This window comes from Pagrus major, chromosome 2 (genome assembly GCF_040436345.1).
Source record: "Pagrus major chromosome 2, Pma_NU_1.0".
Taxonomy (NCBI): domain Eukaryota; kingdom Metazoa; phylum Chordata; class Actinopteri; order Spariformes; family Sparidae; genus Pagrus; species Pagrus major.
Window position 1 is genome coordinate 5,692,127 of NC_133216.1, and position 17,516 is coordinate 5,709,642.

The following is a 17,516-nucleotide window of genomic DNA, read 5'->3' on the forward strand; positions in this document are numbered from 1 at the left end:
ACAACACAGGACACATTCATGCACTGATGGCAGAGGGCGCTTTCTAACCAAACTGATATTTCTATGTTCAGTCATTCACAAATACACGGGAGCAGTCATTGATAGGAATATGGGTTTCAGTATCTTGCCCAAGGGCACATCAACATGCAGCTGGAGCTGGGGATCGAACCCTCTGATTGGTGTATGACCAGCGCTGCCTCATGAGCCCAGTGAATTAGCAGTTGTTATTTTGGTTTGTTGTTTTAGTTCAATCCAGAACGCATTGCCTTTTTCTGTTAATATACTGAATTCACAATAAATGTAAAAATAATAGCACATAAATATTCAACACGTCGGGGAAATGTTGTTTGGACCTGAAGTGTGAGAGTAACCAGTACATTCGGTGTTCAGTTCAGATACTCTGGGACTGTTTCATTTTGATCAGCGTCCTCCAATTGCTGTGTAGGTGTATCTGACAGAGTTTTTCTGCTGACTTACTGACTCTCTGATTTCCTACCGAATGAATTCACTTCTGATAAACCTGCCTCAGCACTCACAACTCTTGGCTTTATACTATATTCTACTATATCACTTACTTTAAGTTTTCCCCAGAGGTTGATTGAATGTAGTCTCCCTTCAGCTTCCAAAGGATCTCCTTTGATAACATATAGCGATCAGTATTACTGCAGATATCCCACCGCTTCAACAGTGTATCAACTTTCAAAAAACAGTGAATGGCCATGAAGACGTTCAGCTGGGTCTGAGGGATGAGACTTGTGGCTGACACTGGTGAATCCAGCTGTGATACATATAGTGGTGCTCTGGACAAAGATTGTCCAAATGTCAAATTATTTATGCACAAACTAGACCTAAATCGTTTAATATGAACACAATCAAAGACGCAATAAAGCAGAAATGGAAAATTAAATAACAGACGCTGTCCATGTAAAGGTCAGTGCTATTCCATTATTTAGCCAGGAAGCAAAAAGGTTCTCAACAACAACAAAAACCTCATTCCTAATAATGCTGCTAGATTATTGTTTATTTCAAATTCTAGCATGTCCTCCTCATAAAAACAACCATATAGGTCGACTGTGAAAGCAGCTTATTACCACCCGTTTTTACACTTCTAATTATCAAGGCAATAAAGAAGGACATCGGGTGAAGTAGTATAAAGTCTGCATAAGGAGGAGGTCGGGTATAGACGCTTACATCAAAGAAACGCAGGCCTTTAACCCAGGAGATCGCTGTTGTGTAGTTAAGTTATGTCACGTACATTAAGTAACTGAAGATAATGAGCTATTTTATGGCAAACCATCATGTTTTCCAAAAAAGAAGCAGTTTGCCCAAATGTGCAGACTTAAATGTAACATAACAGTCCCCTCAGGAAGAGTTAGCTGTCCTGAAACCAGCACTACATATTGTTACTGATTGCTGTTTAAGAGGCTGTGGTGCTAAATTATGAATGATTTTAAATAATGAACCAACATCAGCCATGAACAGAACACTTTCAAATGACAGAAGATTATACTTTATAACTATATTTCACAATAATGAGAATTGGCTTTTTTATCCATGATTTTCAATGATTGCTCACAGAGACTATTAAGTGGTTGGGATTACATGCTGTTTGAATGAGACCAGGTTGTAATACGGTTTAAAAATGTGACAATATCAGTGCGTATATGCACACATTTGATTATTATTCACTCTAGGTTGTCTTTTGGCTTTTGTTGTTCTATGCCTCTGCATGTTCTAGCCCATTTACCTGAACTGCAAATCACAAATATCACATTACTGCAGATAAACCAAAGCATGTTTTTTTTTATTAACTCCTCCCAGGAAGCCATTGTTTTATGATAATAGCATCAACCTTTTAATGGATCATGGCGTCATATTTTTTGTGACCCAAAATGGAAAGAGGGCTTAAATTTCTAGATAGTTCAAATAAATCTGGCCACTGAGCACTCTGGGTATGAAGAACATTCGAGTACATGGACAGACTCCTCTGAGTGAAACTGTTGGGCTAGAGGAGGCGAGGCTAGATGAATAACTACAGCATATTAAGGCCAAATTACCTCCTTAAACACAATACTTGGTCATAATATCATGCACACCAAATGGCATGCTGCCTACAGCCAAGGGACCATCCACATTAGAACAAATTAGTCTGTTTTAATCCAACACTTTGCAGGCTAGCAGGACAAAAGGCTTCTAGAAAACATCAGCACTCTTGTGCTCAGGAATCACTCTTCAACTTTTCTAATAAATGTCTGTGGCAAGAAAAAATGTGTGTGGTCATGAAGTGTTTGACATGCAGGTCTGACTTTGTCCAGCTCTGCTCCTGGGGGCTCGCTGCAGGCTGCTCGCTCTCTGGCAGCCAAACTAGATCCTGACCAGCAACAACTCGGTTCAGCAGATTAAACTGTTTGAATGGAGCAATTAGTATTAGAATAGGTATGAGTGGTTTACTTTGTCTAAGAATGTATTCTCTTCTGTTCGATACATTAGCAAGCTCACAGAAAGACACAGAAGCTGTTTGACGTATCTCATTTGTATTACAGTTAATGTGGCTAGAAGCTAATGCTAACTGGTTCATCTTTTATGCTGCTAAAGTAAAACTGTAGTTTGACATAATTCAATTCCACATTATATTATAAAATTACATAGAAAACATGAAACACAACTCCAATTAATGCTAATGTTGTTCTGTGTCTGCTGGATGTGTACATAGACAACTTTGCTGACACATTAGATGATTGTTTGTGTGATTGAGTGCCTGACAGAGAGATGTCTTGTCAACACTCACAGTATTTTATGCTAATATGTAAATCTGTTGTATATTTTGACAAATAAATCAAATCTGTGTAACATTATTGCTTTAAAGCCGCAGCAATCAATATTCAGTATGAACAAAGAATCAAATACCAGAAGCTGGCAGCGGTTTGGAAGAAAAAGCTCTGATAAAGCCACAACATGGCAGACAGACAAATATACCAACTAGCTGGTGCCAACAGTGGAGCATGAAGCAGCTAAAGATCATCCAAAGATCCAGAGATCGTTCTCAGCAGTTGGTGGAGACCAAAACAAAGCTCAAAGGAGAGAGAATATGTGACTTTCATTCATCAGGTGGACACAAACAAGACTCCAAATGAAAGCTGACATTGCTCTACGTCTGGATGTGTGATAGCCAACTGTTTGCTTGCTCGTTAGCCTTAGCGACTTTATAAGGTGATATATTAATGTTTTGTTTTTACCATCGTTCTGCTGCCCCCAAGTGGCCAAAAAGAGAAATCAATGAATGCAGTTTTAAAGAAAAATAAGAAAATACTGACAAAAGAATAAGAACCACTCTGACATGGGTAGTTTGTGAAGTTTAATGTTAAACCGCATGACTTGTTTTTTTTCTTTTTTCCACACACATTAGTAATATTTACATCAAACATAACTTCAAATAAAAAAAGAACAGATTAAGTTGTTTCACATCATTTCATGATTCCAGCCTGGGCAACATAAGAAGAGCTCATGACCCGAATAATTACTCAGGGATTATCCTTCCACAAATGTACAATAACCTTCAAAAGAAATGTGCCTTAGGTCTATATATATGTATATATTTAAAAAAATAAAAACTAAATGTTACAGTCTTACAAAACACAAAACAACAAGGTCGAGGGTGAAAAAACAAAACATGGCAATCATCTTCAGGACATTCGAAATAATGAAATGTGGCTGAAAACATGAGGATCTGACGGTAAAATGAATATGTGCAAATGCCGCTTTAAGCACTTACACAATAATAATAATGATAATAATAATAATAATAATAATAATAATAATAATAATAATAATAATAGTGATAATTAAGGAAAGGAAGGATCTCATGTATAATAAATGTGTCACAAAAAGACAAAGTAGTGTTTCAGTGTATTTTCGCACAGCAGGTACAGCACTATCAAACTCCTTCAGCGGTGCGAGGCCGCTGCTTAAACTAAAAGCTAGCACACATATCGAGCCATTGCAAGACAACAAGGTGAGCACAGGAGAAAGTCTCACAAGTTTTACTCTATCCCATTAACCACCATTAAGAGTAACACTAAATTACCTTCAACACCATTTTTTTTTCACATTGAGCACAAACACGAGTATTTTCTTCTTTTCTCTAGATTTTTTTTTCCAAACATACATCTGACATGGCAAAAAATGTGAACTTTCAGTTTATGCAAATGTTTCCGTGTCTACAGGGCTTGAGTGTAGGAGGCAGTATCCTGTAATTGGCTCGTCAAGCACATTAGCTTATGTATGGTTCTGAAATGAACAGTCACAGTGGAAAATGGACTCAGAAAATAAGTGGCGTGCTATCGTATATAACTAAGCATTCTCTACAAAAATACAGTAGCAAGCTATTCTCTTCAGTGTTTCTTACCGTTTCGAAACTCTTTAGGCTATATTAGTACAAATCATAGTCAAAAAAATATTTAAATATGTTAAACGTGTGGGTTGTCCTCGAAAAAGTCTTTCCAAACTTAACTTAAACAACTTAAACACTGTTTAAACAGATTTTTTTTTTTCCTAGGACAACCCAGGTATGTGATTGTCTTCACCTATTGCACCTGCAAAAAGAACAACTCCTGTCGGTTGATAACTCTGCACAAACATAAAGGACCCACGATGCAATGAGCCTTAAACCAACCTCCATGAGGAACTCAAGTTTTTCACATACAGATATGGAAAATACAGCATATGGCAAGCGATAAATGTAAACTGGGAACGTTTCGCACATTGCCAATCAACTATGTTTATTTCCCATAAGACAAGGTAATGTAAACGCTGGTATTAAAAGAAAAAAGAAAAGAAAACGGACGAAAAGTGAATGAAACTATATGTCTTTGGCAACTACTGGTAGATTATAATAATAATAATAATAATGATAATATTAAAAATAATAATAATAATAATCATACATGGAGAAATAGAAGAAAGTAGATACTGTCGGATCAAGCCCTTTGTTTTTTCTTCGTAGCTAATCAGGATAACATTCGCATCTAATAGTCCAAAATATCCAGTCAACCTCCAGAACAGCAAAGCTATTAGGAAGAGTAATGAAGGATTCAGTTGAGAGACTGCCAATTCACATCTTTACATAACACTCTATCATTAACTGTCATTAAAGGGGTAGTCCATGTCATTATAGATTGATAATTAGCTTTACAAATCAAATGGCATTAATCGTCTTTTGTTTTTTTTTCACCAGAACACACTCGATCACACATAAAGTTTAGTATACGACTTTCAAAAAAGCAAGCATATGATTGACAGACGAAACAGAAAACAAACAAAAGAAAGCACGTCGCTATAAAAGGTCACTACCACTGTGGGAAATGTAAAAAATAAAAAATAGAAGAAGAGAAAAATAACATCTTGAGTGATACAATTCTGTACACGACGGTTGGCAAAAAAAAAAAAAAAAAATCAACATATTCAAAGGTGAGGAAGCAATCAAAAACAAACAGGATGCGTGGGCGTGTGAGGGGTGAAGGGTATGAGTGGTGGAGGAGGGGAGTTGGTGCTGGCTATGCTAACATCACAAGGTGAGCTGGGTCCTACAGACAGCCTCAGTGGAGCAAGCAGTGCACAACACACAGGGGGACTCAGGGCCACAAATTACATTTTCATCACTCGGATGAAAACACGTTTTAAGCTTATAAAATAAACAGAAGCAAGGTGGGGATGGATGCACATCCGTTCAGCAGAGTTTTCCATGAAGCTTTTTGTGGCACTATCACGTTGCCTCTCGCAGAGCTAAAAGTTATGTGGCATGTCACACGGATTGCTCCTTGGGGAACTTGAACGGAGCCTGAGGGCCCGGGGCGGGGAAGCTCGTGTTGGAGTACATGGGCTCAGTGGGTGGGTGCTGCTGGTAGGGGTGCTGAGGCAAGAAAGTAACAGGAGGGTAGGCTGGAGCGGGCTGAGACTCGGGGAAGTGGTCCATGTTGCAGACGCGCTGGTAGCTCATGTATTCAGCTGGGTTCAACAGCTCTTCTGGACGCCTCCCAGAGTCCTGCGATGGAGGAGACACAAGAAGAAGAAAGAGGATAATACTGAAGGGTCACACGGCTTCCTTGATCTGAGGAAGGCTGGCTGAACCTGAAATGAAGTGTCATCACATCAACACAACAGAATACTAAGTGTCTTACTAAAAAGACGATATAAACAGTATCTGACAATATCCCACTTCAGCAGTATTTTTCTCAGCCCAGTCGCCAGGATGAATGTTGGTAATGTTTGTATGTGTCATAGGCTATGTACCGTATTGACATATCTACCAAACATGTCTGACTTTGATACCTTGAGGTGGTGGAGGTACAGGTGAGAAGACTATTGTGCCTTAACCTAACCAGAGCATAAGCACAGTTCTGTCAGAAGGTGAAATTGAAAATTGAACCTCAACAAAGGTAAAGCAACGAGTAATGTTAAGTTTTCAAAAACATACTGTACATTGCCAACATTTTTTCTGGCGATTGAGTTGATTTTTCTACTGATTAATAACATACAAACTCAGATTTAAACATAGATTTAATACATATTCATGCATATCTTCCTCCACGCTGAACAACCGTGATGCCAAAGGGTCAGATGAATTAATATCTACTGTATTCATGCTTCTTCATACTGCTTTGCGTCCTTCAAATAATATAGTTTGGTCTGTTCTTGTACTATCATCAATATTCAGTTTATTATAAATGTGGGATACAGCCTGTATATATAACATTTTTTATGTTTTCTTTTATGTTTACAGTAAAGCAGAATTCATTACAGCACCAGCTGTGGTGTTAAATATGCAATAAGTGCCTAACTAGCCACTAACTTTTTACACTCAGGGCTTCATTTCCATGAATCAGAAGGTGCAGATACAGATGGTGGTGTAACTGCTGTAGGCCAGCTGCAGTTTTTGGTAATGATGCTCCAAAGTTGTGAGAGGGGTCGGATACAGATACAGAAAATAGTGGATATTTCAGCCCCAAATCAAAAATACATATTCCTCTTACCTGTAGTGCTTTGTATCCAATCTAGATTGTTTTGGTGTGAGTTGGTGAGTTTTGGAGATGTCAGCTTTAGAGATGTCTGGCTTCTCTTGAATATAATGGAACTGATGTCAAAGTGGCAAAACATGACATTTGATAACAAAATCTACAGTAATGTGTCTTTCCAAAAATCCTGCCCCGGTTACTGAAGATAGGTTTGATGCAGGAACTATTTTCTTTTAACCGAACTACACCCGCCGACTGTGAAACTGTGCAGAATGAAGCATGAATCTACTCGTTTACAAGAGGCTCACTGACTAAGCTAGCTACCATTACAGCACAGTCGAGGAGGACATCCCACGCTCTCGTCCACGAGTAGATGCACGCTTCCTTCTGCACAGTTATACGGTCGGTGGGTGTAGTTGGAGGACAGAAAACAGTTCCTACATCGAACTGATCCAAACAAGGTCTGAGGATTATCTTGAGTGACCTGTTCATGATTTCTGGAAAGAGACACTGCTGTGGAGTTTGTTGTTGTTAAGTGTATTTATAGCACTTTGAGCACACAAGCTGAGTGCCTTCTAGTTCCATTATATACAAGAGAAAGCAAACATCCATTTGGCTGATATTTTCAAAAGTCACAAAAAACACTAAAAGCACTACACCACAGGTAAGAGGGGAAAATGTCATTTTAATCCTAGGGTGAACTGTCCCTTTAATTGATTTAAATAACTGCAGTCAGTTTTGTTACAGCCCATGATGCTGTAATAATAGTATCTATTTAAAGTGGCACTCCAGTGATTTAGCATTTACTTTGCTGTAGCTGGAGCTCTCACATGAAAAACAACTGACAAAAACAAAATTGCTCCATTCAGCTCGTCCATAGTAGATCCAGAAGTGGTTTAAAGCCGAAGTCTTCACTGTAGCTGCTAAGATAGCACACTGCCCACTGTGGGTTGCACAGGCTCACCTGCATGTCAAGGGTGTAAATATGACATTCAGAAACACTGATTACGCTGGACAAGCTGTATGGAGCTATTTTATTTTATTTTTTGTTTTTTTCCCATTGTTAAAAAAGTCCCCATCTACTTCATTTGTAAAGGAGAATGCTGCAACACTGTTTCGTCGCGAAGGTCCACATATGTTTTGTCGATGATGAAAGTTTCTATCATGGGGGTGAGAAGATGATGGATTCTCATTTTTGGGTGGACTAATCCTTTAATATGATTACATAAAGCAAAGACTTCCACTAACTTGATTAAATATCAGATTTCCAGACATAACCGTGAGAAGCTTCTTCACAGCAGACTTTGTAAAGTGCTCTTGTTTTCTTTCTGCCACCATCAACTTGAATCAAAACAACTGCCGCCGTTATTCTTCCATGTTTTTGTTACATCATGTCGTCTGAAGCCTCCATTGTCTGGCTGTTTATCTACTAGACTTCTAGTGCTACTTGAAAGTTTTAATGGCTCTAAGATCTTTAATGGAGCTGTGTTCAGTGTGTCCTCCGGGTGTCACCCATTGTGCTGTGTAAACTTGTAACCTGGAGTTCTGAGTTAGAGTCAATAAGTATGTAGCAACGTGCATAGGCTTATTTATTTTTCATCATCCGCTGCTGGTAGTGTACGTTTTTAATCAAGGCACTGGGGCTGGGTGAGGAATGCAAAATGGTGCTGTGCTCTGTGAGCACACATGCTCAAATACGCTACATACTGTAGATTTAATCCACTGAACGAGGAAGCAGTCGTACGTCACCACTTGTTGGTGACACGTACTTGTTAGATTTGACTTGATGATGACTCTTTTTTACCGACAGCGATGCATTTAGTGAATTAACACAATGGACCAGTATCAGTTTTGGGTGAGAGGAGAGTCAAGGTCCAAACACCACAATTGCATTCTGCTATTGAGTTTGTATCGACAGTGCGATCCAGACTGCTCCCTGCTCATTCCAACAGAAGTGATGTGATCAAATTATGCAGGAAAGAAACTAAATTACTATTGTGGCAGTGTAGGGTCACTGATCTTGATCTGCACAAACATAACCACAGTGCCTTCAGCCCTAAACGGTTTCATATGTTTTCAAAACATTACAGTCTTGGATAACACACGATGACTGCTCTGGTTAACATTTCTTTTATAAGGAGTTCTTTGAATGTGTCTGGCATTTTTTTCAAGGACAATGATTATGACTGAAACATGATCATGAATGACAGTAATGATGAGAAGACATGCAAAAACAAAAACAAAAACGGATGAGAGTGAAAATGGAACTTACGAATATTCGTCAAGCATCTCTACATCTACGACAACGATGATCCCAACTCTGAAAATGTTTTGGTGGGGCAACAAAACCACAAACAAAACTTAAATCTGCCTACAAGTTGTTCAAGCAAATGTGAAAATGTGAAAAGCTGTTAGAGCACAGATACGTGGGTTTGAAGGGTGAAACATCGGGAACAAAATAAGGAATCTTTGATAAGCAGGCCGTAAACAGACTAACATATGACGACGGTGGAAAAGCCGAACACACGAGTTCCAACTTTGAGCATTAATGCAGTCCAGTTTCTTTAATCTGCATACAAATAACATGACTTTGGACTTTGAAAGTACATTTTGCATGCAGGTGACACGCCAGTGCTTCCCATAAATTCTGTTTGCATCCAAATGCCACCATAAAAAATCACAACTGACGTAGAATAAAGAGTGAAAAAGTCCAAGTAGAGGTCGGTGTTGATGGATGGGTCAAAGAAACATGTGTAACCAAGAGTAAATGTTGATTTGTTTTAACTTACATCTATAAGTTAAAGGCAAAATATGTAATTTCTGCCACTTATGGTCTCAAAACAAAACAAAAGACGTTTGCGGAGCGTTGTGTGGGGAGGGCAGGGCGGAGCGGGCTGCACAGCTGCGACACAGGAGAGTCTGCTGCAGAGCCAGACCCTCTGGAGGAATAAACACCCAAAGTCGCATCGGATTCTGCTCTGATCCAGAACCACCGAGTGATGGGGACATGGTAATGTTTTAGGGTTATTCACGTTGCATTTAATGTTTTCATTTAACAGGTTAGACGCACCGTTACCTCGAGTAAATTGTGAATTTCTCTGAGTTTGAATATTGCTGGAAACAATCAGGATAATGTTATTACACAGCTCAACAAAATATATAACAAAGGTTTAGTCTTTTTTAAAGCATTTCAACGCAGATCCACTATCCACAGAAGTTAATGGGAAGGATTTTGGTATCAACTGCAGGCAAATTGGACTTTGGCCTACTGCAAGTTGTGTGATTTGTAAACACATTGATGAGACTGGATTGATTAACAACATGCAATTTGAGTGAAAAGACTGAAACGGTACCCAAGAAAAGAGGCTCTGATTTAAAAGGACTCTGTGAGGGATGAATGGTAAGATAAGCACAGTGAAGACGAAAGGGTGAGCGGTGATCTTGTGTGAAGGTGAATTTGGTGCTTTCACAGCAGAAGACATGCGAGTAAACCTCTCCTGACACACATGCTGGAAACACAGACAGAAGCGTCTGAAAATCGTATTTGCTTCAGGTCAGCATCGAGGGCCGCTCAAGCAGCTGAAGAAAAACGTTCTACCTTGTCAGGTTATTCATTTCTTTGCTTTCTGAGAAGTCTTTGGTGATTTCAGACCAAATTAAAACCAACAGTCTGAGCAGCAGTTCTCCCGACTTATAAGTTTGTCTAAAGACATTTGGCAAACTGCAGCTGATGAAAGTCTGACTCCGTGTTCGGGACTTTGTGTCACTTTGAAGAAATGTTCAGTCAACCTGTAAGAAATGTGTTAACTACTGCTGCTGGTGATTTTTAACAAATCCAAACTAGTTATTTAAAGCAATAGTTTGACATTTTGGAGAATATGCTTAAATCCTTGTGGAGAATGTCTTTTGCGTAAGAAGCCGCATGTGGACAGAAAATACTTTCTTCATAAAATATGTTACACTTTCACACAAAGCATTGGCTAAAGTTATTTATATTTGTTTTCGTACAATTATAAAGCATCAACAGTTTTTTATCATTTCCAGTGTTTTGCCATTATCGGGCCTGACACTAACATATAGGGGACATATGGAGAAAGACATTCTGTATGTGGTAAAAACACTTAATGGGACATTTAAAGGCAGATTTTGTTATTTTTCAACAGAGCAAGCTAACTGTTTGCCCTGTTTCCAGTCGTATACTCAGCTAAGCTATCTGGCTGCTGCTACCTATATACACAGGTCCATTTATGGGCCAGAACTGTTCCTCTAAAAAAAAAGTGCACAAACACTGAGATACAGATATACTGTGTAGCAGACAGACATGTCAAACAAAATGACTTCCTACAGAAAGTTTGTTTTGTGATTTCTTCACATCACGATGATTAATTTATTAGGTACAAAATCCGATGTTAGTGCCTTATTTATTATTGACTAAGTGTTGGTACCTGCTATACACTGCATTTGTCAGACTTGTGTAGGTTTAATGGAAGGTACAGAGTGGTATTTCAGAGGGGCAGGAAGTGGATTATGTCAAATACATATCCAGGAGGCATTACAGTGCAGTCTGAGCTGCAGAGAATCACACATGTCTCTCTGTTACACTGACAGCACAGCTACACTCTGGACTGATTTGAGAGCAGCAGTAAACTAAAAACTATTCACACCAATAAGAGCCTGCTGTCAGATTAAAAACTATCCCTGCGCTGTGTCCTTGTTTATTTTCAGGGCATCAAAGTTGGACCTTTTCACTCTCAGGCTTTAAAGTTCTCCCACCATGTACTTGGCCTTAAATTACCGTCTGTAATATCAAACTTTTAGGAAAGTTCAGCCTCTTATTTGCATGTTTTGGCTTCTCACACAAAAAGAATTTTAAAACGTGTTTTTCATTCCTGAATTTCATTAAAATCTGATGCCCTCATGCGCTTGTGTTCCGTTTGGCAACTGCTGGAGTTTGACCTCTAACTTTTGTCAATCGATACATTTTTTATGACTGTGGCGTATTTCACTGCGGGCTGGTCTTCAGCAGAAGTCAAGCTGAATGCGTCTGTTTCTGTTTTCGAAGCATTTCCAGAGTTTCAACATCAAACTCTGGGCGGCGGGCCAAGGATTTTGATGATTAAGGATAACAGCCTATCTGAGGACATATACCTTCTTTTAAAGGGAAATTTAATACATAGAAGGGCCTTAATAGAAAGAGATGAACATGTTTTTACTTTAAAAATTAAAACAGGACTTGGCACAAGATTTTTATGTAAAATTATATGCATCTAATCAGCCTAAATCACTAAACTAGGCAACAAAGAGAGGAAAACAAGGATCCCTCTGGACGGAGATTGTTTTAAATAATCTCTGCACAGGAAGTGAAAAACAAAACTCCTAGAAGAACAAATTACTGAGCTCCCTTTTCTTAATCTCACCAGTCTCACCAGCAATGGTGGAAGAAATACTCAGATAAAATTTGCTTGTCACGTAGGTGGGTTTTTAATATAATGGAGAGCCAAAGTCACGGCCCCTCCGGTTCGCCCCATTTGACCTTACTTCAGAAAATCTTTGTGTGGTAGTGAAACGAGAGAGACAAGTACTGTTTTGATCCCGTTTGAACTGTGCCATGAATCACACATATGGTGTTTATCAATTTAAAACATTTTCCAATTCAATAAAGTCTCAGCTTGCCATAAAACCAATATAATATAAGACTGAGGAAATACATACGTTATTATAAAGACTACACAGCCAGCAGTTGTGTTAGTGATGCCGTCTCGTTAAACGGTCACCAAAACCTGTAATGTAAACACTGTAGAGCTGCTCCTGTATATTAGCAGCTCACAGAACTGACCAGCTCTCCTCTCACATAACAGCAGTTGTCAGTGTGACCAGATTTATAGTGATTTTCATCTTTTTTAGGACCTTTTCTGTGCCGAGTTCTTCACCATCCTGCTGTTGATGTAGTTCAGTGAGCTGTTTAACACAAAACCAGATGGCATTTTACTTAATTTACGACAAACTTGACTTGAAAAATGCTCTTTTAAATTGTTAAATATCATATGTGTAATTCATGGCACAGCTTAAGCCAAATCAAAAAGATATTTGTCTTACTCCATTCACTACCAGACAACGTTTATCTGAAAAAGGTCCCATGTGGTCCACCTGAACGGCTCTATATTGAATAAATGAACACTAATTGGATAAAGCCATGCAGCTCCTCTCTTATATCTACTGTTCTGTCGTATCTGATCATTACTATTGTTGCTCTATCCATACCCACCTGTGCTGCCTTTTAGCTTGATGAACATCCTGACTGCTCAACACCATTCTCAGGAAGCTGTTCATTGTTTCTGTGAGTGCTGCATAGATCACTAATGATCCAGTGCTTCTTAAATGATGTGTGATACATGTTCCAACATTTAGTTGAACAGTAAATGGGACTCGTTGACCCTGTTGGTTTGATTTATTCTCACGATGCTCGCTGACAGCTTCAGTACGAGCCACATCCACCCAAACATCAACTGTCAAAAGATCTGTCAAATGGTGGGGGGAAAAACTGAATTTTTAAAGCCTTCATTTGGTTATAATAAGATCCTATTTTCATCCAGTAATAATCTGAATTGATTTCCATTCATTTCCATTGGGAAGCAAAGCATAATGTTATGCAAATGAATGGATATCACAGCCTGCCTGCTTTTGTCACTCTTCCTCTCACTTTCACATCTCTGTCCGCTCAAAAACAACAGAAAAGTCCCGAAAACAATGAAAAAGATGACAGCATCTCATATTCAGTCCAAATAAACAACAACTGTTACAGGAAAATGAACAAGGTGACTTTGACACCATTTTGACTATCTAATGTCTGTCCTCAGTCGTGGCGTTTGTTCTGCCAAACAACAGTCTGCAAACATTAACGAATCAAACGTGAGACCAAACATGCTTCAGGACGTCCACTCAGCTTCCACAGTGACAACAGAGACGACAACAAGATCGGTCGATGAAAGATTTGGCAATTATTCAAACAGCAGATTCAACACAGTGTACTTGTGTCTTTTCTGCTGTGTTTCTGAGCTGTAAGAAGCCGGGGTGTTAAAAAAAAGATGCATAAAAGCTATAAAGCTGTGCGAATGCCTGTGTCTGTTTTCTAATCTTATGTCATTGTGGAAACTGGCACACATGCACGAGCTTCACCACTATCCATCAATGAATGTGGAAATGCTCTTAAACACAGTGTGCCGGCTGCTCCACCGCTCATTATGCAAAGAAAAAGTGCACCTGATTGTGTGCCATCATCAAGGTTCTCCATCAGCATCAGAGCAGCTGTCATTATTCATACCTGTTAGCACGGCTGTAGCTATTTCTGGCACTCAAACACGTACCTGTGAACCATCACCGTGGTGTTATCTCAGAGGCTGTTTAAACGAGGTATCAAGATGCATCCTGAGTGATCCGATCACAAGTGGACAGCTCTAAGTACAGGTGTGAATGCCCCCTGGACACATCGAGGACACGTTTTAGATCCAATCACTCAGACCGCACTCAGCGGTGGTCTGGGCCGCAGGTGACCACATTCTTTAAGCACTGTGTACGCACTTGGAATAATGGATTACACGCTGTCTGATTTCCATGTGGTTCACTGTAATGGGAATAACATGTTCGGCCTCTCGTAACCTGCCCAGCAACAGATGTTTGTGAACACGCCGTCTGGATCGAGAAGAAACAAGTTTGTGAAACGGCTTTGGCAAATTATAAATCATTTATGCCGTCTTGGAAATTTGCCATTAAATTCAATACATTAAGTTGTTGTCTTGGCACCACTGTACCGGCCTGTCTGCTTCTCTGTATAAAGTGCGTCTTACCTGCCAACAGTTAGCAGCTGTTTAAATGCACTGTTTCAACTGATTTCAATATTAACACTAAATTTACCAAAAAGGACATTTTAATACATAAACATGCCACATTTTACAAATACAATAAATGGCAACCAAATCAGGCAACTTCTTTGTTGCCCGTGGAGAAAGGCCCCAGACTCCCTTAAAAAATCACTCAATTTTATAAGTTGTAAAGTTCGGAGGACCTTTATAAACTTTGGCAAACTGTCTACAACGAATTCGGAGTATTTGGGCCTTCTGGTTAATTAGGTAAATGTTATATATGAAAATATTTCTCTCTTTGTTTGCATTTGTCCCAGTAAAGAACATGCCCACTTGAGACACAGGCGGATTAGAGCCGTCCACCTGTGATCAGATCACTCAGGTCTGAATTCTCTCTCAATCGTCATGAAACATCAGAAGGATGATCGATGATTAATCTGGAGCTCATATTGAAACCGACTTCACAAAGTGCTCCACAATTTAGGATCAAATGAAAAGTTCATTAAGAGAGAAGTGATGCCTCCAATGTAAATACAAGGAATGAGTCAAATACATGCTGGTGAACAGTCCTTTGAGTCATCTTCTGTCCTCTACCCACCTCCGTTACACGTACACATCATTATGAATCCGCCCCAGCTGTCAGTTAAGGCCAAAGATCAGCCACCCTTCACTTTCTGTTAGGTCACATTTCCTCTGTCCCGCTGAAATAAAAAGCTTCGGGATTTCTTTCTAACTTTAAATGTGAAGCAAAAGAGGACAAAAAGAATGTTCTTAAATGCATAAATTTAAAACTGAGGGTTAATCTAAATGAAATCTGCCTCACCTTGAAGTCATTTTTCAGCACCAGTATGTTGGATAGATAGCATAACCTTGAGTAAGTGTAGCCCAAATAAGGTTTTCATATCTGATAATGTAATAACTCTGTCAAAGCAAATGGATGCCAGAAAAAATACAATCAGGCTGTGATTAAAAGCGGGCTGATTTATTTCACTGATTACCTTTAAGTCACTGACTAAAGGTGAACTTAAAAGCCTTTATATTCTTCTCAAATAATAAAAAAGAGGATTTTGTCACCCTGGATATGAACTTGTAGTTCAGTCTTTGGCTCAGCAAACAAAGATTTTATTGAACGGTGTAACCTCCTGACTGGAGCCCGTCAGGATGAGGCTTAATGCCGTATTACAAACAGGGAATGTCAACAGGCAATTCCCCGGAGGACTTTCATGTTGAAACACTTCTGCTGCTACAATATCCCATCAATTACAGAGCTGCTGACTGAACACCCTGTAAAGCTGACATAAGAATCAAATTGATATTCATTAATTTGTCTGCTCTGTCTCTGAACACTGTAATCTGATGGTTGAACATGTTTTGAGATCACGTATCAGATTTCAGACACTCTTTGTGCTCCGTGTCGGGAACAAAATGTGTTTTTAGTGTACCTAAGCTTGAAGAAATGTTTAGTGTCGATTTACATATCCAATATTCTACGTCAGTAATATTGCCTTACTTATTTCACCACTCCTTTGCAATAGCAAAAAAGTGTTTAATGTTCTTAAAAAGGCTTAAAAACTACCAATAAAAGAAGATAATATGTTCTTCTAATTCAATTTTACCTGTTTTAATGATGTCTTTTAAAACATCACCATTTTTGAAACGAGGCTCTTCTTCACTCCACTAAAGTTAATGTTCACTTTTACCCTTATTCCATGAAAAATTAAGATAGTGTAATGAAGATTTTTTTTAAGACCCAAGTCCAGAATAAATTACGTGCTCCTATGGATATTTTTGGAAGACTTTGAAGCTTCCTCCCTCGTGCAGCTGCCAAAGATTTAATACCAGAGATAAGTCAGGGGATGGTCCGTGTGCACAAGGTTCTGTATTAAAACTATATTACTGCGTGCAAGAATATTAAAATCTGATCATTTCTTCAGCCTAAAGCATCAGCAGAAACACAGCTCTTCTCCTCGTTATGGTGCTGTGCTGTGTATCTGGTCAGATGGTGAAACACTGCATTCAAAGTGACCAGATTAATGTTGATAAAATCAATCACTGGTGAGGCTGAATGTACAGTTTGGATAATAAAAGTGATGTTTGTGTAAAGATTTGCTACAAACAAACTGATATCCGTCAGATTGTCTCCTCGCTGCACCCACACTGCTCGTCTGCTAACAAACCTTCGCCAATAATGCTGCTGTATGATCTGCTTTTCATGTAGTTTTTCATAAAACCCCCAAACTAACATTCACCTGAAGGCTCCGACTTTATTGTTTACTGTCGTCACTCCCCAACCTCTGCTGTGCTGTGCCTGGTGTACGCTTGAGGGGAGCAACCCTGTCTGCTACAAATTACAGTTATTTATGCCTACTTCAAGAAATTAAAATGTTTTGAAAGATACATGATTATGTTTTTTATTGTATTATTATTAATGAGGATATGTTGAAAATTGACTTATTAGTTTTCATTTGTTTTTCCTGCATATTAATATTGGCAATCTACATTTCTGCAAAGTACGGATATGTTTCATGTTGCAACTTTATGTTTAGTTAGTTTTCAATGTAATAATTTATGATGGGAGAAGGCTGTGCTTTTGTTCTGGTTAGGTTTGTTGCACTTGGTGAGGGTTAGGAAAACATCATGTTTATCA

The 17,516-nt window shown here is 38.9% G+C and overlaps 1 protein-coding gene across 1 annotated transcript in view; it reads right to left on the reverse strand.

Moving 5' to 3' along the window:
* Nucleotides 1–5,800: 5,800 nt before the first annotated feature.
* The window catches only part of nectin1b (nectin cell adhesion molecule 1b), a 165,018-nt gene continuing 153,302 nt past the window's right edge, over nt 5,801–17,516 (reverse strand). Inside the window, exon 10 of the mRNA XM_073483120.1 lies at nt 5,801–6,040. Coding sequence (XP_073339221.1) covers nt 5,801–6,040 — 240 coding nt within the window. The remainder of the gene's footprint in view (nt 6,041–17,516) is intronic.